The 25,590-nt window shown below is 37.5% G+C and overlaps 1 protein-coding gene across 1 annotated transcript in view; it reads right to left on the bottom strand.

Moving 5' to 3' along the window:
• The window catches only part of DNAJC15 (DnaJ heat shock protein family (Hsp40) member C15), a 68,289-nt gene that overhangs the window by 16,312 nt on the left and 26,387 nt on the right, over positions 1-25,590 (bottom strand). Inside the window, exons 3-5 of the mRNA XM_069068687.1 lie at positions 22,365-22,438; positions 10,911-10,987; positions 2,396-2,466 (exon numbers count right to left, since the gene is read on the bottom strand). Of these exons, the coding sequence (XP_068924788.1) occupies positions 2,396-2,466; positions 10,911-10,987; positions 22,365-22,438 (222 nt within the window). The remainder of the gene's footprint in view (positions 1-2,395; positions 2,467-10,910; positions 10,988-22,364; positions 22,439-25,590) is intronic.

Below are 25,590 nucleotides of genomic sequence, written 5' to 3'. Positions count from 1 at the left end.
AATCAAGATACTATTAAACAGATCCAAACAAATGAAAAAATAGAAGGCAATATGAAATATCTCATGGGAAAAACTACTGACCTGGAAAATAGATTCAGGAGAGATCATTTAAAAATTATAGGACTACCTGAAAGCCATGATCAAAAAAAGAATCTAGAAATCATCCTTCAAGAAATTCTTAAGGAAAACTGCCCTGATGTTTTAAAACCAGAGGGCAAAATAGAGGCTGAAAGAATCCACCAATCACCTCCCCAAAAAGATCCCAAAAAGAAAATTCCTAGGAATATTATAGCCAGGTTCCAGAATTCCCAGATGAAAGAGAAAATATTACAAGCAGCCAGGATGAAACAATTTGAATATTGTGGAAACACAATCAGGATAACCCAGGATCTGGCAGCTTCTACACTGAGGGATCAAGAGGCTTGGAATATGATATTCCAGAGGTCAAAGGAGCTAGGATTAAAATCAAGAATCACCTACCCAGCAAAACTGAGTATCATGTTCCAGGGAAAAATATGGTCATTTTTTGGGGAGGAGGGCGGGTAGGGGAAAAACGGGGAGAAAATTTGTAACTCAAAATCTTGCAGAAATGAATGATGTAAACTAGAAGCTAATAAAGCATTTGATTAAAAAAAAAAGAGAAGAAAAAAATAAACTTTCACTTAAAGAAAAAAGTACCTACAGATTCACTTTTCCGTATTTCCTCTGATTCTACTTTCCTATTACATAAAAACCAAAGGTAATCTGGAATCAGAGGACCAGCATCAAACCCTTACTCTGCCACTTACTCACTGGGTAACCTTGGACAGATTAACCTCTCTAAGACTCAGCTTCCTCATCTATCAAGTGGGGATATAATACTTGGCACAACCTACTTAAGAGAACTATTATGAAGATCAAATGAAAACACATCTGCAAGTGTTTCATAATTGAAAAGCAACATAAGCATGAACTATTACTATTGCTAAATTTTAAAAAGAAATCTGAATGAAAGCTCATTCATGAGATAAGAAATATAGGTCTAAATCACAAACTAAATAGTTACAACAACAGTGCAAATCATTAAACAGCACAGTGAGATATATAGTTAGTATATCACATGGACCAATCCATGAAAATTATTACTTTAACATGACATTCCCTGTAGAAATATATTGTAGCTTTAAAAAAGAAAGGAAAAAAAATCAAGCATTTGTTTAAGTAAGATTGGACCTGAAGATATACTTTCCTTGGGTATGAAAAGAATTCTCTACATGCTGTATTTAAAAACTCTGTTTCCTTTCCGAGAGGCGTAATCAACAACCCGTCCATCATATGGAAGGCCCAACTGCCTGAATTTCTGACCCCTATTACAAATCAATCAGTGAGGGTGCATCTATTTGACCTGGAAATGGTCTTTTTCTGGAGATGGAAGGCTTAATGGAAGTACCTATATAAAGTTCTTTCAAAATAAGATACTCTGAGATACTGAATGAGAATTAAGACAGTGAAGCAGAAATTTCAGTGACTGATGGAGCTATCTAAAAACATTAAAACAACTTTTTTTCAAAATTTAAATTTTTATCATCCATACTAAAAAACAAGTATACAAAACCAATGGGATGATGCTCAGTAAAAATTATTTTTACAGAAAATAATTAAGAGAGTAAAAGGGCTGAAGGAAGAATATCTTATTGGGTGGGAGTGGGGATTGGAGTAAACCCATGTTATTCACCTACCCCATAAGGAGACTAAAATCTGTCAGTTAGGATTTAAAAAAAACCCAACTCTCCTCCCCCTCCCCCTTTGACTTCTGAAATATAGGGCAACTCTTTACCATCTGTTATTTTAAAGCAGAAACAGTAATGAACATATGGGCTTTTTCTCTCAACCAGCTGTAGTGTAGTTAAAGTTATAATAATAGCTTTTCTGTAAGATAAATTTACATTAAAAACCTGGCCAGTTAAAAACAAATGGCTCAGCTTCAGTCTTACAGAATAGAATTAAGAAATTCAGAATAATCCATGATATATTATACTCCATGACTTAGAACAGATCCCTCAGAAACTCATCATGATGCTCAGATCAGTTTATATAATTCATGCTTTCTCTTCTTCCCCCAAAATGCCAGAAGCCCTAAACAGGTTCAGGTTCTTATACATTAAAAAATCAGTAACTAAATCCTCCAAAACAGATAATATAAATCTACTCCTTCTGTGGGTCACCAAACTCCAATACAGTCTTATTTATTTATGACAGAAATCATAATATATGTGGGGCATAAACTGCCATCCTAACTGTATATCATTTAGTGAATTTCATAGTAAGTTATTCACCATGAACTTAAATGAACTGAAGGGAGTTCTTAGCACATTCTGATCCGTATGATATTATTGAAAATAGAAATTCCATGTACCTTTATCTGGGTGATTCAAAATCATGATTCTCCTGTGAGCTGTTCTAATCTTGGCCTTGCCAGCAGATGGGCTGTAAAAATAAATTAAAGCGCTTACAATAAATAGTGTCAAATGCAGATTGTAAATTAACAGCTTATATGGGTTTCTGAAAATTAAAAACCAGTGAGAATTTCACCATCTTGTGGACAAACACGAAATTACAGTTTTTCACTTCAACTATCAGGATAAATCTTTGATCCAGTTTATATGTTGTTTCCTTGCACTTCTATTCTTTGTCCTCAAGAAGCTTTTACAAAATACAACATTCAAGGCATAGGAACCAAAGTTTAAGCATATGCTAGGGAGTGAACTAGTCCTTTTATTATAAATCAAATAATCTTTTATCTGAGAATTCTTAGTGACATATTTAGCAATTAACTTGACCCTAAAAAAATAATTATGAGAAATACTATGAGAATGCTATGGCTGTTTGTCTTTACATTCTAGAAGAAATATAAGCAAGATTTAAAAATTATCAGGAGGGGCAGCTAGGTGGGTGCAGTGAATAGAGCACCAGCCCTGGAGTCAGGAGGACCTGAGTTCAAATCTGCCCTCAGACACTTGACACACTTACTAGATGTGTGACCTTGGACAAGTCACTTAACCCCAATTGCTTTGACTTCTCCCCTCCAAAAAAAAGATTTAAAAATCATCAGGAAAACTTAAACTATCTGATATTACTGGGGAATGAAGTGTTCCATACAATTGCTATGTGAAGTCTATCTCTTAAGTGTCAAAAATATTTTGTATAGTATTGCTAATATGTCTTCCCTACTTCCCTGCCTTTGTAAATGGAATATACTGAACTTGAACCTTTTCTTGATGACTCAGGGTATTCACTAAAAACATCAGTGATTACTGTCTTGGGATATAGTTGTACGCTCAGTGGTTATGGAGGTCAGTCTGCTCACTTGAACCTACACGAAATGGCCCTCGATTTGCTTTCTGAGTCTTGTCCTCACCATTCATAAGTCTTGTCCTCACCATTCATAAGTCTGGGGTTCCATTCCTTGCTCCTGGCTATCCCGTTTGCTGCTACCAATGTACATCTCTATTTTGCTGCTTCTAATCTACTATGTGCTAGAAAACCAGACAGTTAAGCTTTTTAGAACTGTGTATGGCCTGACCTTTCTGAGTAAAGTATACAAACTAGTTTATTTTTCCATATATTTTGGCTGTTTAAAGGTCCTTTAAAAATTAATTTCTTCTGGGTAGCCACTGTGTGCCAAGATGTGTTGAGATTTCCCATTAATGGAACTCCAGATAAGTGAAGTATTACTAAATTAGAAACTTAAATTAGATTCTAGAGCAGGGATGGGGGACCTGAGGCCTCAAGGCTACATGTGGCCTCAAAACCTATCCCTGCCCCCTACCTGTTTTGCCCTGGGCAAAGACACCTCTTCTCTAAAATGGTAATAACAGTATCTGAACTCATTGAGAGTTCTTAAAAAAATAAAAGGAAATAATCTTCTGTAAATTGCTTTGTAAAATATATAATGGTGTCAATTATTGAGGAGCTAGGTTCAATATAAGTAAAAAGGATGAACACATTTTTTTGGAAGTACCAAATAAGTTTTGTTATTTTTTCCCAATTACATGTAAAAAAAAATTAACATTTTTTTAAATTTTGAGTTCCAAATTCTCTCCCTCCCACACCTTGAGAAAGAAGTTTTATATAGATGATAATGTGCAGTCATACAAGACATATTTCTATTTTAGCTATGTTGCAAAACAAAACACAGACCAAAAACCAAAACAAGAAAAATGAAGAAAGTTAAAAAAGCATGCCTTGGTCTGTGTTCAGACTCTTATCAGTTCTTTCTCTGGAGGGGGACAGCATTTTTTATCCTAAGTCCTTCAGAACTGCCCTGGACCACTGTCTTGCTGAGATTCAAAGCTGATCATTGTACAATGCTGCTATTATTGTGTACAATGTTCTCCTGGTTCTGCTCACTTCATATTCCAGGTTTTTCTGAAAGCGTCCTGCTCATTATTTCTACTAGCACAACAGTATTTCATCACAATCACATACTACAACCTGCTCATTCTCCAATTAATGGGCATGTCCTCAATTTCCAAATTTTTGCCACCACAAAAAGAGCTGCTATAAATATTTTTGTACAAATAGGTCCTTTTCCCTTTTCTTTGATCTTTTCAGGATACAGAACTGATGATGATATTGCTGGATCAAAGGGTATACACAGTTTTATAGCTCTTTGGGAATAGTTCCAAATAATTTTCCAAAATGGTTGGATCAGTTCACAACTCCATCACCAGGAGGACATTTCTTTCAACTAATAGATATCTATTAAGGCTAAAAACAACATATTTTAAAAGTTATAAAGTTGAGAGCAGAGTCATTTGAAGGCTGGACTCTTGGCTATGACATCTGCTAACCTGTGTGATCACTGACCATCCCTGGGCCTCTGCTTCCTCCTTTGTACTACATGACCTGAGACCCTTGCCACCTCTAGATCCATGATCCAATGACCCTTGCAGCTCCAATCCCATGACTCTGTGGGATTCAGAGGGAATGCTACATCCTAGTCCTGGCTTTGATACTTCCTACATGATGTTCAATCAATTAATAGATATTTATTAAGCACATACTATGTTAAGCACTTTGCTCAGTGCTGGGGTACACATAGAAAATGTGAGACACCCCCTCTTTTTAAGGAGCTTACACTCAAATTGGGGTACACAGCATATTAATAATTCAATCAATAAAGATTTATTAAGCACACATTCTATGCCAGGCATTGTGCAGTGCTAGGGATACAAAAAGAGGCAAAGGACTGCCCCTGACCTCAAGGAGCTCATAGTCTAATGGGGAGACAACATGCAAACAAATATATACAAAGCAAGTCACAAACAAGATAAATGAGAAATAATTAACAGAGCAATTAAGAGAGGTTTGGATAGGCTTCCTGAAGAATATGAGATTTTAGTGGAGACTTACAGGAAGCCAAAGAAGTCAGGAAGTAGAGATGAAGTAGAAAGTATTTCAGGCATGGGGAACAGTCAGAGAAAATGCCTGAAGTTAAGAAATGGAGTGTCTTTTTCATGAAAGAGTCAGAAGGTCATTGTAACTTGAGTAACAGCAGTGGGGGGTAAGGTCTGTATTTGACTTTGGGGGTGATAGTGAGTCACTGGAGTTTACTGAGTAGAGGGTGGCCTGACTGAACTCTGCATTTTAGGAAAATGATTTAATTTGCTGAATGGAGAATGCACTGGAGTGGGGAAACCTGAGGAAGACAGGCACACCAACAGGTTATTACAACAGTCCAGGTGTAAGGAGATAAGGTGCACCGCAGGGGTAGCAATGTCAGTCAGAGGAGAGAATAGGGCATACTCGAGAAATGTTGTGACATCAACAAGTCTTCGCAACAACTTGGATATGGGGGGTAAGAGATAGCAAGGAATCCAAGCTGACTTCTTGGTTATGAGTCTGAGAGACTGGGAGGATGCTGTAACAGCAGAGGTAAGGGTGGGGAGAGGATTTAGGGGGAAAGATAATGACTTCAGTGTTGGATACACTGACTTCAGGATGTCCAAGGGACAACCAGTTGGAGATGTCTGAAAGGCAGCTAGAGATAGGAGACTGGAGGTCAACAGACAGATTCAGGCAGAATAGAGAGATCTGAGAATACCAGTATAGAGATGGTAATTAAATCAATGGGAGCTGATGAGATCATCAAGGGAAGCAGTATACAGAAAGAAGAGAAGGGGGTCCAGGATACAGCCCTGAGGGACACCTATGGTCTGAGGGCATGATCTGGATGAAAATCCAGCAAAGGAGGCGGAGGAATAGTCACACAGGTAAGAGAACCAAGAGGGAGTGGTGTCCCAAAAGCCTAGAAAGAAGGCAGTACCAAGAAGGAGAGGATGATCAACAGTATGAAAGGCTACAAAGAAGTCAAAGTAGAATGAGAATGGAGAAAGTCATTAGATGTGTTCACAGATCAAATTTACTTGGGCAAAAGAAGCCCTAAAAAGTAGGAGACGGATGAAAATTTTACTTTCAAGGTAAAACAGAGAAGAAACAAGAAAAGAGGAGAGTATAGGGAAAGAATGATACCAAAAGAATGACCACAATAAAAACTTAAGCAAGAAAAACAAAATAACCAAAAAACATAACAAGTAAGATGTATAAGAAGCCCTGCAAATGTAGATTGTTATCAGATGGATAATATATAGAGTTTTGTTGTTGTTTTTGCTAGGGTAATGGTCCTCAACATGGACCATTAAATTGTTTTTAAGATACTTTGATATGTTTCAACATAATTGTTTTCTTTCATGATCCTATGTGTTTATCTTATGAATTTAAGAACATGATTCTGAAAAGGAGTCCACGGGCTTCACCAAACTGCCAAAGGGATCCTTGACACAAAAATGGTGAAGAACCCCTGGGCTAGAAAAAGCAAACAGTCAAGGAAGTTAAGGGATATGTGAAGAACAGGATTTAATCCTGGAAAAAGAGCAAAAATCTAGCTAAAACTTTTAAAACCAGGGACAGCTTTTATTTTAAGACTTTATAAAGTTGTCCCATTATACACTGAACCCCCTTTTTTATTTTTTACAAATTAACTTATTTTTAGTTTTCAACGTTCACTTCCTTAAGTTTTAAATTTTTTCCACCTCCCTCCCCATCCTCCTCCCCAAGACAGCATGTAATCCAATATAGGTTCTATATATACATTCTTATTAAACATATTTTCACATTAGTCATGTTGTGTAGAAGAATTAAAACAAATGGAAAGAACCATGAGAAAGAAAAAACAAAATAAAACAATACAAAAAAAGGGAGCAAATGATATACTTCAATCTGCATTCAGACTCCACAGTTCTTTGTCTGGATGTGGATGGCATTTTCCACCATGAGTCCTCTGGCATTGTTTTTAGGTCCTTACATTGCTGAAAACAGCTAAGTCTATCAAAGTCAGTCATCATACAATGTGACTGTGTATACTGTATACTGTGTACAATGTTCTGGTTCTGCTCACTTCATTCAGCATCAGTTCACACAAGTCTTTCCAGATTTTTCTGAAGTTCATCTGAAATGTTGATCATTTCTTACAGCAACATAGTATTCCATTACATTCATTTACCACATCTTGTTCAGCCATCCCCCAGCTGATGGGCATCCCCTCAATTTCCAGTTCTTGGCCACCATAAAAAGAGCTGCTATAAATATTTTTGTACATATGGGTCTTTTTTCCATTTTTATGATCTCTTTGGGATACAGCCCTAGAAGTGGTACTGCTGGGTCAAAGGGTATGCACATTTTTATAGCCCTTTGGGCACAGTTCCAACTTGCTTTCCAGAACGGTTGAATAAGATCCCAATACCACCAATAATGCATTACTGTTCCAATTTTCCCACATGTTCTCCAGCATTTATAATTTTCCTGTCCTGTCATGTTAGCCAATCTCATAGGTGTGATGTAGTACCTAAGAGTTGTTTTGATTTGCATTTCTCTAATTAATAGTGATTTAGAGCATTTTTTCATATGACTATAAATAGCTTTAATTTCTTCCTCTGAAACTGCCTGTTAATATCCTTTGACTAGTCATCAACTGGGGAATGGCTTGTATTCTTATTTGAATCAGTTCTTTATGTATTTTAGAAATGAAGCATTTGGGACAGCTAGGTGGTGCAGTGCATAGAGCACCAGCCCCAGAATCAGGAGGACCTGAGTTCAACTCCAGCCTCAGACACTTAACATACACACCAAAAAAACTAGCCATGTGACCTTGGACAAATCACTTAACCCCAACTGCCCTACCTTCCCCTCTCAAAAAAAAAATGAAGCCTTTATCAGAGATATTGTTTGTAAAAATTCTTTCACAGTTTTCTGTTTCCTTCATCATGGTTGCATTGGTTGTTTGTGCAAAAACTTTTCAAAATAATGTAATATTATCCATTTTGCATTTTGTAATGTTCTCTAACTCTTATTTGGTCATAAATTCCTCCATTCTCCATAAATCTGACAGGTAAACTATCCCTTGCTCTCCTAATCTGCTTATAGTATCAGCCTTTATATCTAAATCACATAGCCATTTGGACTTTCTTTTGGTATATGGTGTAAGTTGTTGGTCTATGCCCAGTTTCTGCCACACTGTTTTCCAAGTTTTCCCAGAAGTTCTTGTCAAATAGTGAATTCTTATCCCAGAAGCTGGGTCTTTAGGTTTATCAAATAGTAGATTACTATAATCACTGACTACCATTGTATCTTGTGTATCTAACCTATTCCACTGATCCACCACTCTATTTCTTAACCAGCACCAAACAATTTTGATGATTGTTGCTTTATAATAAAATTTAAGATCTGGTATGGCTAGGCCACCTTCCCTAGAATTTCTTCTCATTAATTCCCTTGATATTTTGGACTTTTGTTCTTCTAGATGAATTTTGTTATTATTTTTCCTAGATCTATAAAATAATTTTTTGGTAGTTGGATTGGTATGGCACTGAATAAGCAAATTAATTTAGGTAGAAATGTCATTTTTAAAATGTATTTTAAAATTTTAAATTGGGGGCGGCTAGGTGACGCAGGGAATAGAACATCGACCCTGGAGTCAGGAGGACCTGAGTTCAAATCCAGCCTCAGACACTTAACACAAAACTAGCCGTGTGACCTTGGGCAAGTCACTTAACTCCAATTGCCCTACCTTCCCCTCTCCAAAAAAATTTTTTTTTAAATAAAATGCTCTAAATCACTACTGATTAGAGATGCAAATCAAAACAACTCTGAGGTACCACATCACACCTATGAGACTGGCTAACATGACAAAACAGGAATATGATAAATGCTGGAGTAGATGTGGGAAAGTTGGAACACTAACTCATTATTGGTGGAGTTGTGAGCTGATCCAACCATTCTGTACAATTCAGAACTGTGCCCAAAGGGCTATAAAAATGTGCATACCCTGTGACCCAGCAACACCACTTCTAGGGTTGTAGCCCAAAGAGATCATAAAAAATGGGAAAAAGACCCATATGTACAAAAATATTTATAGCAGCTCTTTTTATGGTGGCCAAGGATGACCATCAACTGGGGAATGGATGAACTAGATGTGGTAAATGAATGTAATGGAATACTATGTTGCTATAAGAAATGATCAGCATTTCAGAAGAACTTCAGAAAAATCTGGAAAGACTTATATGAACTGATGCTGAATGAAGTGGGCAGAACCAGGAGAACAGTATACACAGTAATAGCCTCTGTGTTCTGTGACTGACTTTAATAGACTTAAACCTTCTCAGCAATGCAAGGTCCTAAAATAATTCCAAAGGACTCATGGTGAAAAATGTCATTCACATCCAGAGAAAGAACTATGGAGTCCGAATGCAGATTGAAGCATACCATTTGCTCTTTTTTTGTATTGTTTTATTTTGTTTTTTATTTCTCATGGTTCCTCCCATTTGTTCTAATTCTTCTATACAACAGGACTAATGTGAAAATATGTTTAATAAGAATGTATATATAGAACCTACATTGGATTGCATGCCATCTTGGGGAGGAGGGAAGGGAGAGGGTGGAGAAAATTTAAAACTTATGGTAAATGTTGAAAATTAAAAATAAATAACTTTAAAAAATAAATTAACTATTCTTGCTCACTTGGAGCTGAACTAAAAAAAAAGAATTGTCATTTTTATTATATTAGCTGAACTCCTTTTAAAAAAAACACACCAACCCTGTGAGTTTTCCACTGCTGCAGCAAATAGTATCATAACCACAGGGCCCTTATTGACTCTGCTCTCCCTCAAGTAGTCATGTCCTGTAGACTCAACCTGTTGTCTCCATTCTCATGGACCCCATTCCAGGTTATTTCTTTTTGCTAGGGCCTACTGGAGAAGCTCTGTAATTGCTCTTCCTGCTTCTAGTCTCACTCCTCTCCAATTCATTCTCAACAAAGCTGGAAAAAAATAATCTTTCCTCGGCATATTTGTGAATCATGTCATTCTCCTGTTCAAAAGTACTCTCTCATAATGTAAAATCACTATGGAATTCCTTGTTTTCTGTCTTCTATAAATAACAAATGAGAACTAAAATGAAATAAATGCAATAAAAGTATGCTAGACATTAAAGGAGGCTAGGAATTGTTTTTAGCCACAGATTACACAATGCAAATTGTGGTATTTCATATCTCAGATTCTAATAGTGAGCCCAGGAAGCATTCAAAGTACCACAGTAAGCGAAATTTTACTTATTTCTGAAGGTTTATTATTTAAACAGCTGCAGATTTTTGTCCTTAAGGCATGAAGCCAGATATTATGATTGTTTATATTTCTGCTGTAAGCAGATGCCTGGATTTGATATTTCAAAATATAAACATTCAAAACATCTCCTTTCCTCCAATTTTGAAATACAAGGATAATTTTGTCTCATCTTTGCATCTGGCATTTTCTCCTTCTGTTTCAAAGGGCAAACTTGGTCACAGAAGAAAAATAATACTTATGCAACACACCTACCTTATGCCTAAAATAAGACTAGCTTCTCGCCTACTCATTTTCTGCTCAAATCCTCCTTTATAGTAGGATGAAAGGCTCTGTACAGAAAAGAGAGAGCAGGAAATAATTAGTTCCATGCATGAGGTGGCATGACCTCAATCCCATCACATAGCTATATGAGAAATAATGCATTTTTCTAGAATTCAACTTCAGATTGTGAAACAGACATAAAACAATGCTCATGTTAAAGCAACTGTGTCAAGGTGAAAACTAGCACTAAAAGGACCAGAATTTAAGAATACCTCAAAGGACCAAGTTGTATCAATTGACACAGTGTTTTTGCTTTGGCTTTTTATCCACACGTCAAAGAAAATAGAGAGTAGAATAAAAATGTTTATTTCAAAGTAAAATAATACCTGCTTTTTATTACTTGCATTTAATATAGATCTACACAGATAATAAAAAGAAAATACTTATTACCACATATATTCCCTTGTAACCATTTATTTAGAAATTGTTTTTTTGTATACTTTCTCATTGTGCATTTGCCAGAAACAGGTTCTTGTTTTTGGCTAAGCAATGGTACTTCCTAAGGTCACAAGTGGTGCACTGTGGCTGGAGAAGCATTCATGCCTTCATGGTGGCTGTAAATTTTCATTTGTCACTTGGATGATCTGCGGTTTGGCCCTCTCGGATGGCTTGCTGCTTTCACTAAGCAACACTTTGACATTTCCTTATAAAACAGGAGAGTATCTGGTTTTTGCTTTGGGTTGTTCTCTGATAGGCTGTGAACATATGGATGGAGGGTACTCATGATAGTTACAGACTTGGATCTTTTACAATGGCATGAAGTCAAGGTCAATCTAGGCTTCTCTGCAGATTTAAAACCAGGGTTTTGTGCAGTGGCCTTTGTGTCTCCATTACTTCTAAAGTTCTCCATGGTTCTGACAAATAATCCCAACTATGCTATACCTTTGCTTTACACAGCTCAAGAAAATGTGCATTAAGGGACGTGAGATAATTGCCACAGTTACACCTTTTAAAAACAGCAGTTTCACATCCTTCAACATTACATCAGTAGTTACACTGGTCTCACTGCTGCTAGTATTGTCTTTCTCCAAATAAAGGAATCCATTGAACAAGTATTTGTTTTTGGTGTCTACTGCCAACCAAAATTTCGGGCCAAATTTGTCTGATTTGTTTGACATTAATTGAATAAATTTACAGTGTGTCTTGCAAGGCAGCAAATTGCTCATCAACTGTTATATAAATACATCAGGAATAAATGCATTCTGACAATTTTCAATAAAAGAATCCCATGACGAAAATGCTAGACAAAACTTGTCCTGAAACAGATTTGGCTCCCTTTCATTTTTTCAGGTCAAAGCAAAGGTATTTCATTATATCTAGGAATCAATTATTTGGCTTAGCTTTATTGAATAAAGGACACTCCCTTGGGAGCTATTCCACATACTTTTTAATAGGTAGATTTTTTTCCATCAATAATGCCATGACAAACAAAAAACGAGGAATTTTTCTAATTCATCTAATATAAGTGACTATTTATTTAGCATTGCTTGTTGCTCACTGGCCATAAGCTTTTGTGCATTTCTGAATGATTCTAAGCAGTGGTTCACTAAATAAAATTAGAAAAGAAAGGGGACTTGTCTTGATGGAATAGGTTACAGAATATTCAGTAGGACCAGATGGAAGTGTAATGATATAAAGCTGTTGCAAGAGTCCTCACACTGCATGAGAAGCAGCTGAACCATCTTTACCTTTCAGACATCTTGGCTCTTCATTTCTTTTGTCATGAATGTGGGTCTGACAAGTACTGTGTTGTTTATTACCTTTTAGATTATTAGCTATAAAAGGAACTTCAATGATGGACTTATCATCACTGGAATCAAATGAGGAATACTCTTCTTTATTCATTATAATTCTAGCATTTACATCATCAAATTCCCTATATGTAAATTTGTCATGACTTTGGATGGGTTATTTCTTTTTTGTTCTAAAATGTTGATAAGAAAGTCTCTTAGACATTTTATCAGCAAGTCTACAAGCAATACTATATTAGTATGATAACCCAACTATAAATTCTGGAAAAAAAATATAAAAATTGGGGGGGGGGGAACCTTATGAATTAGTCAGATAGTAGAAACTACATATAAAGATAAAATTTTGTTTTACTCTATAAATATATTATTCACAAGGTTTTATAAACATTTGACAACTTCTACTGATACTCCAGAGGGACGAGACTAATATGAGTAAGGAAATAATCCAACAGAAATTAATGTTGGAGAATTTCTTTTTATTTGCAACAGAAGTATCAAGTGTTTAAATATTTGACGCATTTGGTCCTTATTAGTAGAACCACATGTATTATCTCTTTTGTTGTCTGAAAAGTCTTTAGAAGGCTAAGGAACAAAGATACAGATTTTGTCTTTGGTCTATATAACCTTGAGCAAATCATTTAACTTATGTATTTTCATCTTTTTGCATGAAACTTAGGATCTCTGAGTTACAGGATCACCCATCTAGGGTGGGAAGGGGCCTAAGAAGTCATTCAAGCCAATGCCCTCATTCTATAGATGAGGAAACTAGAACTCAAAGAGACTGAATGACTTGCCCAAGAACACATAGGCATTAAGTGTTGGAGGGGAGGTCAGTCTCTAAATCCAGAGTTAGCACTCTTTTCATTGTATCAAATTTGTCAAACACCAACTGATGGTGAAAAAGGAAGGACTAGGCAGAGCCAAGATGGCCGAGTAAAAGTACCAACATGGCATGGGCTCCGGCTTCAACCATCTCCAATACCTGTAAAAAAAATGACTCTGAACAAATTTTAAAGCTACAGAACCCACAAAGACACAGAGAGAAACAAATCTCCCAATGAAAGCAGGCTGGCAGGCCGACAGAAAAGGTCTATCACAGCACACTGGCAGCCAAGTGAAGTCCCCAGGGAGCCGAAGTTCCGACCAGCACCCAAACCGGCCAGAGCTGACTTCAGGTCAGTGAATCACCAGCAGCTGTGGCAGTTTCCAGACTTCTCGACACATAAACACCAAAGAGAAAATAAAAAGACAGTCAGGAACTCTACTGTAAGGGTGAAGGAACAGCTTGGTCCAGACCCTGCCCCCAAGGCAAGAAGTGTGGAGGCACAGTGGTGCCATGAGGCTGCTTTCAGAGCTCCTGGCCTGAGCATCTTAGGGGGACCATGCAACCACTCAAGGGTAATCATTCTTGCTTTGACCTGCCTGGATCTGGATCACGGTCTTGGGTGGTGGTCCTGGAGTGAGTGGCCAGTGAGCCAGAGCTTGTGGGGAATGTAGAGAGGGCACCCAACTAATAGCTCTGGCAGCTGCGAAAACCTCAGGAATTTGGGACAAAGCTCTCTCCATTCTGTAAGTAGACTTCTATCATCGCAAAGAGCTCAAAAGTCAAGTAATTGGTGAGATGAGGAAGCGCAATGAGACCATACAATCCTTTTTGGGGACAAAAAGGATCAAAGCATGGAACTGGAGGACAACGAAGTCAGAACCCCTGCATCAGAAGCTTCTAGGAAAAACATGAACTGTTCACAGGCCATGGAGGAGCTCAAGGAGGATTTTGAAAATCAAGTAAAAGAAGTGGAAAAAAAACTGGGAAGAGAAATGAGAATGATGCAAGAAAATCATGAAAAGTGAGTCAACAGCCTGCTAAAGGAGACCCAAAAAAATTCTGAAGAAAATAACACCTTAAAAAGTAGGCTAACTCAAATGGCAAAAGAGGTACAAAAAGCCAATGAGGAGAAGGATTCCTTAAAAAGCCAAATTTACCAGATGAGAAAGGAATTTCAAAAACTCACTGAAGAGAATAATTCCTTCAAAATTAGATTGGAGCAATTGGAAGCTAATGACTTTATGAGAAATCAGGGTATTATAAAACAGATCCAAATATATGAAAAAATAGAAGGCAATGTGAAGTATCTCACTGCGAAAATCACTGATCTGGAAAATAGATCCAGGAGAGATAATTTAAAAATTATTGGAGTACATGAAAGCCATGATCAAAAAAAGAACCTAGAAATCATCCTTCAAGAAATTCTCCAGGAAAATTGCCCTGATATTCTAGAACCAGAGGGCAAAAGAGAAATTGAAAGAACTCACCAATTACCTCTTTAAAAAGACCCCGAAAACTCCTAGGAATATCATAGCCAAATTCCAAAGTTCCTAGGTCAAGGAGAAAATATTACAAGCAGCCAGGAAGGAACAATTTTACTACTGTGGAAACACAATCAGGATAACACAAGATCTGGCAGCTTCTACATTAAGGGATTGAAGGGCTTGGAATATGATATTCTGGAGGTCAAAGGAGCTGCAATTAAAACCAAGAATCACCAGCAAAACTGAGTATAATGCTTCAGGGGAAAATATGGTCATTCAATAAAATAGAGGATTTTCAGGCATTCTTGATGAAAAAACCAGAGCTGAACAGAAAATCTGACTTTCAATTACAAGAAGCAAGAGAAGCATGAGAAGGTAAACAGGAAAAAGAAATCATAGGGAACTTATTAAAATTGAACTATTTACATTCCTACATGGAAAAATGAAAATTGTAACTCATGAGACTTTTCTCAATATGAAGAGAGTTGAAGTAAACATATATGTATATATACATATATTTATATATAGGAGAGTGTATAAATATATATGTGTGTGTGCATATGTGTGTACATGTATACATAGACAAAGGGCACAGGATGGGTTGAATATGAAGGGATGCTATCTTAAAAATAAAATTAAGAGGTGAGAAAGGAATACATTGCAAGAAGGAGAAAGGGAGAGATAGATTGGAATAAACTATCTCATATAAAAGAGGCAAGAGAACACTGTTACAATGGAGGGAAGAGCAGGAAGGTGAAAAGGAATGGGTCAACCTTACTCTCATTGAATATGGCTTAAGGAGGGAATAACATACACATTCAATTGGGTATCTTACCCTACAGGAAAGCAGGGGGGAAGGGGATGATAGAAGGGAGGGCAGATTGGGGAAGAGGGTAGTTAGAAGCAAACACTTGAAAAGGGACAGGGTCAAAGTAGAAAACAGAATAAGTGGGGGGGTGGGATAGGATGGAGGGAAATATTGTTAGTCTTTCAGAATATAACTACTATGGAAATGTTTTGCGTAGCTACACATGTACAACCTATGTTGAACTGCTTGTCTTTCCAGTATGGTTGGGTGAGGAGGGAAAATGGGAAAGGCTCTGGAACTCAAAAGTTTCAAAAAACAAAAGTTAAGGCATATCACATGCAACTGAGAACTAAGATATACAGGCACTAGGGTACAGAAATCCATCTTTCCCTACTAGAAAGTTGGGGGTGGGGGTTGATGGGGGAGGATATAAGAGAGAACAGACTGGGGGAAGGGGTATTCAGCAGGCTTGCTATTTTGGGGTGGGGGATAGGGGAGAGACAGGGAGAAAAATTTGTAACTCAAAATCTTGTGGAAATCAATGTTGAAAACTAAAAATAAATAAATAAATTTTTTAAAAAAGAAAAAGGAAGGACTAGCTAAAGGTGGTAAAGACGATCTGGGGAAATGTAGGTCAAACGGAACAGAAAGAAGGGTGGGAATGGAGGGATAACATGTAACTGGCAAAAAAATATATATTTTTGTGGTGAATCAATAATAGCAGCTGTTGAGAGATGCCTACTAACAGGAAACAAGATGGATAGGTTTGGGTTAGGAGACTAAAAGAGAAAATACCACCTCCTTATGCACATCACTTACCCAGGAATGGCCACTCAAAGAAATATGACCAAAAGTGGCTCCAAATTGTAAAACATTTGTCTGTTTACAGAAAAAAATAGTTTGCTATAACATAATTAAGGCAACTTGCTCTAAAAAGAAAATCACTTTGAGGTCCTAAAACATATTTTAGAGATGCCAACAAGAGAGAAGAGATGATGAGGCTGCTTACTTTCCTTAGTTATTATATTTTTGCAAGCATTTCTCAGAGAAAAAAGAAGCCATTCTAAAGATAGGTGGGTAATCACTAATATGTTTTGCAAATTTGTTTATACTGTAGAATACATAATTTTAAATAGTGTGAAAACTTATTTATACCATTGAATAATATTTCAATATCACACCGATTAAACAGTGACTAGAGACCAAAAGAATACAAGGTGACAAATTTATATTTTAAAAAAAGTATATGTGAGATAGACTTTCAACTTTTAATTATATTGGACTGATGACAAATACAGCACAGGATGATTGAACGCATTTAGGAAAATCAGAAGGTAATTTAGGACTACATTCCCTGACAGCACTGAAGTTTTTCAAGTGAAATGTGAAGATAGATAAAATGAGATCATGAGAAGCGCTCTTTAACAGCAAGAAGACTAATCAGCCAATAGGATCTTTCTATGACTCCATATTGGATCCTCAACAACAGAACAGTGCATCACTGAGGGGCCAGCAGCTCTTTGTTGCTGTCCCTCTGGAACTCTTCAGGCACCTTTGAAACTTTTGAATTATTAAAAAGCAATTACTCATTATCAAGTAATGAATAACTGTTAACCTTCTTTCCAACTAATGCTTCCAACTTTCTACAAAATTAGCAAAAGAATCAAAAAATGGACATAATCTAAAGTAGAGATATCAAGGTCCTTCTATTAATACTCCCCAGTACTTCCCAAACCTGATTAAAATGTAATTGGGAAATATTTAACAAAATAAATAAAAGTAAGAGCACCGGCTCCAGTGTTGAGAAGACCTGGAGATCAAATCCCGGGCTCAGACACTTAGCACCCACCCAGAAACATCTGGCTGTGTAACCTTGAGCAAGTTACTTAACCCCAATTGCTTAGGAGCAGCCAGGTAGCTCGGTGAGTAAGAACACCGGCTCCAGTGTCGGGATGACCTGGATCGAATCCCAGGCTCAGATACTCAGCACCACACCCAGAAATAATTGGCCGTGTTACCTTGAGCAAGTTACTTAACCCCGATTGCTTTAAAAAAAAAATACAAAAGGACACAGATAATGTTAAGGTGCAGTTGTCTTAAGTCAACCCGAAGCACCAAGATCCTTATGTAAGGTTTAGGGGCTCTCCTTTCCATTGGAGTTTGACATCGCTGTCCTAGAGGCTATACCTCTAACCCCACCCAGGTTATATGAAGATATATAAAGAGCTGGGATTGTTTTTACACCTATAACTATTATTAGATGATGACCACTATCAAATTTGTTAAAGGAAGATTTAAAAGAAATGAAGTGAAACAAAATTCTTAAGTAGTTAATCCATTCAGTCACCATTCTGAAGTACAATGTCCCGAGATGGCCGACCACAGGACTATAGTTACAAGAAGAACTAGTTTTTTAGACAACAGGTGCCACAGTAGATGGAATGCTGGGCCTGGAATTAGGAAGAATCTGAAGCATCAGACATTTAATCACTGGGTCACCCTGGACAAGTCACTTAAACAATTTGGGTCATAGTTTCCTTAATGATAATAATAACGGCACTTAGCACAGTGCCGAGAACACAGGAGGCATCTGATAAAGTATGTTCCCTTCTCTTTTTCCCTTCCCCATTTTTGTGATTTAAAAGAACCTATGTGATTCTTTTTTTAAAAGTGGATTCATTTATTTATTTTTAGTTTTCAACATTTATTTCCACAAGATTTTGAGTTACAATTTTTCTCCCCATCTTTCTCCTAACCCCACCCAAAAATAGCAAGCCCATTGAATACCCCTATCCCCAAACTGTTCTCTCTTGTATCTTCCCCCATCACCCCACCTATGTGATTCTTGCACCTAGTTTTTCTGCCATAAGTATACTGACCAAAAAACAAAAACAAAAACAAAACCACAAGTACAAAATAATCTTTTGTAGTTACGGTTCTAAATGTAGTCAAATGAAAACAAATATAAAATTAGAAAAAACAATATTCTCAATTATGAGATGGTAAAGGATTAGCCTTTTATAGTATAACAGAAAGATTCCCGAGTCCTAACACAGCACACTAATTTTTATTCACTTCCATTAAAATCTTCACTGGACGGGGCAGCTAGGTGGCACAGTGAATACAGCACCGGCCCTGGAGTCAGGAGGACCTGAGTTCAAACCCGGCCTCAGACACTTAAAACAAAAACTAGCCGTGTGACCTTGGGCAAGTCACTTAATCCCAACTGCCCTCCAAAAAGCAAAAAATTAAAATAAAAAAAAATCTTCATTGGACAAACCCACAGCTTGGAGGTGTCTATGGGTTCTCTGAAACTAAACCAATTGAGCAAACACCTGATGAGATCCTACACCAAGCTGGGAAGGTGAGTATGAGCCTGTCATGCTTCAATAAGAATAGGCCAAGAGAAGTTCTGAGAGGCTCATCATCAATTTAGCCACAAAAGTAATGAATTTTTCAGAATAGCAAGTAATTTTTTTTTTTTAAGCAATCGGGGTTAAGTAACTTGCTCAAGGTTACACGGCCAGTTATTTCTGGGTGTGGTGCTGAGTGTCTGAGCCCGGGATTCGATCTCCAGGTCATCCCAACACTGGAACCGGTGCTCTTACTCGCTGAGCCACCTGGCCGCCCCTAAGCAATTGGGGTTAAGTAACTTGCTCAAGGTTACACGGCCAAGTGTTTCTGGGTGGGTGCTAAGTGTCTGAGCCCGGGATTCGATCTCCAGGTCTTCTCAGCACTGGAGCCGGTGCTCTTACTCGCTGTGCTACCTGGCCGCCCCATAGCAAGTAATTCTTAAAGATGAAGTCCTAAATTGTAGAGTTCAAATCTCGCCAATGTCTCTTCCAGTATTGAATCTATGGTCCTATGATACCAAATTGTGTGTCTAGATGGGAACTACTACCATAAAAATATCAAGAAACTCTAGAAACGGGAAACAAAATAATTATGACTGTAATATTTGATTAACAAATTCTAAAAAAAAAAATCGTTTATAATCATAGCAAGAAAGCTAAAAGGAGACTTAATTAATTTAGTTTTAATTGTGTATATGAAGGGTTATGGTACATAAGTGGTGATTTCTATTGTTTCCAGAGAAGGAAGAATAAGAAAAAAAATGGGATAAAGTTGTATAGTAGGCAGGTTAGAATTGGAATCAGAAGGAAATGGGTTCAAACCCCATATTAAACACTTGGTAGCTGTGCGACTCTGGATAAGTCACTTAACCTATGCATGCCTCAATTTTCATTAACTCTAAAATAAGGGAACTGGACTTGTTGAATTCTGGGGTCTCTTCTAATTCTATTTATCATCCTATGAAGGTACAACTGAGAAAATATAATGTTTTTCATTTAGAAAGAATCTTTCAGATAGCAAGTACTTTGACATATATGCTCTCATTTAACCTTCAAAATAACTCCGTAGAAGGCAAACAAACAGCACAGGTATCATTATCCTCATCTTACAGATAAGAAGACTGATGTTCAGAAAAGGTAGTGCCTTGGCCAAGGACACACACCTCATAAGCGGCAGAGATGGAACTCAAATTCATGTCTACTGACTCCAAGTTCAATACAATTTTTACTTAAGCAGATAGGAGCATGATCGTGGCACTGTGGAAATCCTCCTCGCTAAAGAAGGTTAGAAATGCATTACCAAGGTTACAGAATCACCTTCTAGAGAAATAGTTAAACATTAGGTAAATAAATGTGAGATACAAAAATAGGAAAAAATTAGTTTTAAGCGTGATAAAGACTCTAAGCATCTGAGAGCTCCCATTATAAAAGTGATCCTTACAAGATTTGCAAGATGGCACAGGACTTTTCCTCACTTCTCTCCAAACCAAAAACCTCAACAAGAAACTGTAGTAAAGAACTGGAAAAAGTAAATGCTTTTTGTTCGTGAAATGGTTAAACAAATTGTGGCATGTGAATGGTATGTATACTATTATTGCACTGTAAGAAACAAATATGAAGAGTTCAGAAAAATTTAAGTGAACTGATATAATGTGAAGTAAGCAGAGCGTGAAAGTATATACATGATTGCAATAATATAAACTAAAAAGAACAACACTCAGTAATTACCATGACCACTCTTGATCTCTGAGCTGAGCTAAATAAATACACCTCCCTTCCTTCACTGAAGAGGCAACAAGCCCAGGATTGACTGACTGATTGAGATGTTTTCTCACCTGCTTGAGGTAGTGACGCTAAAATGGGGTGGTGATGGTTTCATAACTTGGTACCAGTCTAGCATTTTCACTCTCATCCCACACATCCAACCCATCTCTATCTCCACAATAACTCTTATGCAAGTTCCCTCCTCTGCACTCACAAAGCCACCATTATAGCTCAGGCCCTCATCATCTCTTCATCACCCTACGGAAATAGACTCCAAAATTTTCTCTCCACCTCAAATCTCTCCCCAATCCAAGCTATCTTCCACACAAAGTGATTTTCAGAAAGCAAAAGTCTGATCCTGTCAGTCCCCTCTTCAGTAAATTCCAAAACTTTCCTCATGCCTCTAAGGATCACACAGCCACTTTTATTTGACACTGAATTCTCGTCACCTCCTGGGCCCTTCTTACCTTTCCAGTTTTCTCATATTTTATCCCCCACAGTACTGCTATCCTGGTCACAAATGAGCCTTCGGCACCCATTTCTCGGTCTTTGCACTGCCTGTCCCCATGCCTAGAATGCTCTCTTCCCTCCTCAATGACCAGCAGAATCCCTGGCTTCTTTCAAGGCTCAGCGTAAGGGCTAACTTCTATATGAAGCCTGTCCTGGTCCCCTATGATGCCAGCACATCCCCAACCCAAACTACCTTGGATTCATTTTATTTATATTAAATATAATTGTCTGTGTATGTGACCTCTCCCCCAGTAGAATGTAAGCTTCTTGAGGGCATGGACCGTTTCCACTCTTGTCTTTGCACACTCAGCACTTAGTACTGTGTCTGGTAAGCCCTTAATAAATGCTTCTTGATTGACAGTGACAGGTCTGGAAAATAATCCTTGAGATTACTAGAAATGGAAAGAGCTCTCAAAGAAGCCTCTAACAGCAGATGGCATTTACAGAGCTTTAAGGTTCGCAGGACCTCTTATTACCCTTTTCTCATTTGTTCTTCGTAACCAGCCTGTGAAATGAGTACCACAAAAATAGCAGGTGACACACCTGAGACATGAACAAATTCAGTAACCTGTGCAGGGTCACAGAGCCACTAATTGGTAAAGGTACATCTGAACCCAAGCCCAGAGGGAGGAGAGCATGATTCTCCCCCTGCCAGAACACTCGTGCTAGAAGAGAGGTCAGAGTTCATCTAATCCAACCTCCTAATTTCACTGAGGAGGAAGCTAATCTGGCCAAGAAGATACAGCTAGTCAGTGACGTAAATACAGTGAAGAAAGCAAACATTTGCTAACAAGACAGTCAGAATGAAACAGATTTGCTTAAGTTATTTCAAATTATGGAAATATGGGCAAATCCAAGTGAGTCCTAACCAGGCCACTCCAGGACTTACAGGAGGTTGAATCTTCTTTGCAGTTTCTGTGATTACTTGTTCCAAAGGCTTCCAGACTTGAAATGCACAGCGACCTAAAAAAAGTATAAAAGTAAATACATTTTCTAAAAAATAAAAACAAAAGCCATCAAGATATTTATTTAACATAGCATTTATTTTATGGGATATTTTACTTTACACAAGTTATCTCCAAAATTAGCACGGATTAGTCTTTATATTTAAAACAGATAATATTCTTGAATCATATAGTTAAAAAAAAAAAAGATTGGCCTAACAAACAAACGAGCGATCTCAATAGAATTATTTCTAGAGTTAAAAAACTATGCAGAAAGTCTTTTCCAAATGTAACTATAACCTCTTACTCCCTTTCTTATATAATAGTTTTTTTTATTGAAGTTCTACACAAATAAAAATCAAAACAGGTTTTCTTTTATACTTAGGGCATCAATTAAGAACATAACTTTATTATCTAGGCAGTGTACCTCTCATTTTTCAATTTGAATGTCTGCCTTCTGTCTCTCCACAAAGTAAATTACTGATGGGAATATCAAGGTCTGTGGAAGGGCTCAAAGCCTTTTCCAGTTTTTTATGTCTATTTTTCCAAAATTCAAGTCTCACCAGTACACACATACAGAGCTGTTGTTATTCATTTGCACATGGATTGCTTCAGGGTGCAAAATACAGTGACAGAACTGGGGCATCCACAAGACCCAGCTCCACCCAGCAATAACAACAAAAAGCTTTCTGAACAAAGGAAAACATTAAATAATGTTAGCCTCCAGCCCCATTTCTATCCACACTCTTGACCAAACCTTTAATCATGTTCACTAGTGCGTCTTTCATTCAATTTTACTCTATATAACATTTAGCTTCTAAATTGCCTTAAGACCTTTCCAAACCTAGAACATGAAGAAGCCACCATTGACAGTTTACCTGAACCTGAAAAAAGAAGCTGTAGTCTTAGACATGGGATACTCTAAAAACCTATTAAAAAGAGGTCAAGAAACCAGAAGATTCATTTTTTTTTAAATCTAAGTATATTTTTTCCTTATAGATTTTTATTCAAGGAACCTGTGGATCTGAGAAGTATATAATCACTGAGTATTATAGTTAACAATAAACATTTGACCACTTCGCCTTGTACAGAATACAGGACCAGTCTCTCTACGTTTCTGAGAGAATGCCTAAAGCACAAGAGGTGAGGCCATCTGCTCTACTTTCAGATCAATGCTTGGACCTGAAATCCTAAAAACCTTCTCCCCCAACACAGCTCTACACTAATTACTGTAATTCCTTGGATTATTTCCAGGGCCCTTTGAGAACTAATCCCAGATTCCAAAAGTCAGCCCACCATGAGCACATGAGGACCAAAGTTAGTAAAACTATGGTGGCCTAGCAAGAATTAGAAAGAGGCAAATTTCCATATATACCATTTAAGTTCTCCTGGTTATATATTCTAAATCAACATAACGCCAGTGAGATTATGTTAGAAATGAAAATCTACATGCTCTGTCTAGGGAATAAACCACACTTGTTGAGGATCCAGGAAGTTTCATGATCTTTATTTTACATTTATTCTGTAATGAATAAATGGGTACCTCCTGGAAGAGACTACAAAGGATCAGAGGAAGGCAAGCCCTTTTTATGCTGTTTCATATAACTTTCCCCATTCCTCTCTTCTGAGCTGGAATTGGCTCCAGCTCTTCTGGGTTACAATTCTCCTGACCTGACCATTAAGCATGCATGTTAATGAAAAGTCAGTGACCATCCCCCAACCGGTCCAGGCCAGCCTAGCTCAGGCCCCTCTTTACAGATTTATGCCTTCCAACATGTTCCTACAGAATCTGTGGAACCAAACTGCCAGAATTTCTCACAGATTAACTATCCTGTCATGACAAGATCAAAACAAAAACAATTTTTTTCTAGCTGGATGTAAGTGAACTTGATATATCCACCTTCAAGTACAGTTTCATCTAAAATAGAGGATCCAGTAGAAAGGCCACATGCATTGAACTCAAACACACACAAAAATATTAAAACAAAGTTTAACATGCAAAATGCTCTCAGGTTAATGTTCAATTAGTGAGCGGCTATGCAATTTACAAAAAGAAGTCAATAATTCAAGCAGGCAACAACTTAGTTTGAATTCTTTAAAACTGTTCTATGTTAGGAAGCAATTTCAGCAGTGAACAAACTATTCCTCAGGTCTTCAAAGAAATAAAGTTAATAACACTGCCATATTAAGTAACTGTTCGTCCTTTTTTCGAAAAGGACTAAGGATATCATGGGGTGCATTGGCCTTAAGGGAGGCAGAAGTGCACAAAGTCATCTGCATCTCTTCCTGGGTCATCAAAGTCCAGTGACAGCACAAAAATCATGCAATGGTCTGGGATGCCATGAATCTTCTTGGCATTGTCCAAGTCTGAGCAAGCTCTAAGGCCTCCTCAGTACCTGTTTCATGTGTCTTCATAGCTATGAGAATAAATTGTCCTCATTGGCTCATTCCACTGGGCAAGTCTTCACATACTTGGGGTGGACACTCCCCTAACTCACCGAACCTGTCAGTTACCCTCAACCTTTTAGCCCACTTGCTGAGACAGTTTACTGAGGTGTGGCTGCTGGTAAGCTACAGCTTCTTAGAGCCACAGGTGAGAGGTGGGTGAAAGGTAGACACCAAAGGTGGGTGAGCAGCCCTGAAAAGGGCTCAGGAGGCCCTCACACCAGAGGTGCTAGTACTCCCTGAATATCCCATACACTCCATATTAAGTAAGATATACCCTACGGAAGAACAATCCTCACTACAAGGTACTATCAATCAATCCAATTACATTTGTTATAATACTATTATATGCCAGACATGATGCTAAACACTGGGAATATAAAGACAAAATCGCCTTTCCCTAAAGAGGTTTACAATCTATCAGGCTAAGCTACATGCCAAACAGAGGGCTACTGTAGAAAGAGTGTTGGATTTGGAATTAAAGGAACTGAATTCAAATCCTCATTCTGTCATTTATTACAAATATGAGTCACCCTATACAAGTCACTTAACCTCTGCAGTTGTCAGTTTCCTCAAATGGTCAATGTCAGGGTTGTTTTAGATCTTGAATTCCCTTCTGTTTCAAAACCTGTGAATGTGTGTGTGTGTGTGTGTGTGTGTGTGTGTGTGTGTGTGTGCAGCAATCTCTAAGTGTACAAAATTAAGGCAGTTACAACTGGGATGTTC

This window comes from Petaurus breviceps, unplaced genomic scaffold (genome assembly GCF_028583685.1).
Source record: "Petaurus breviceps papuanus isolate PSGF00001 unplaced genomic scaffold, PetGlider_PUasm1.0 90769, whole genome shotgun sequence".
In the NCBI taxonomy this organism is placed as follows: Eukaryota; Metazoa; Chordata; class Mammalia; order Diprotodontia; family Petauridae; genus Petaurus; species Petaurus breviceps.
The sequence above is the reverse complement of the archived record's forward strand: the minus strand, read 5'-3'. Positions and strand labels throughout refer to the sequence as shown.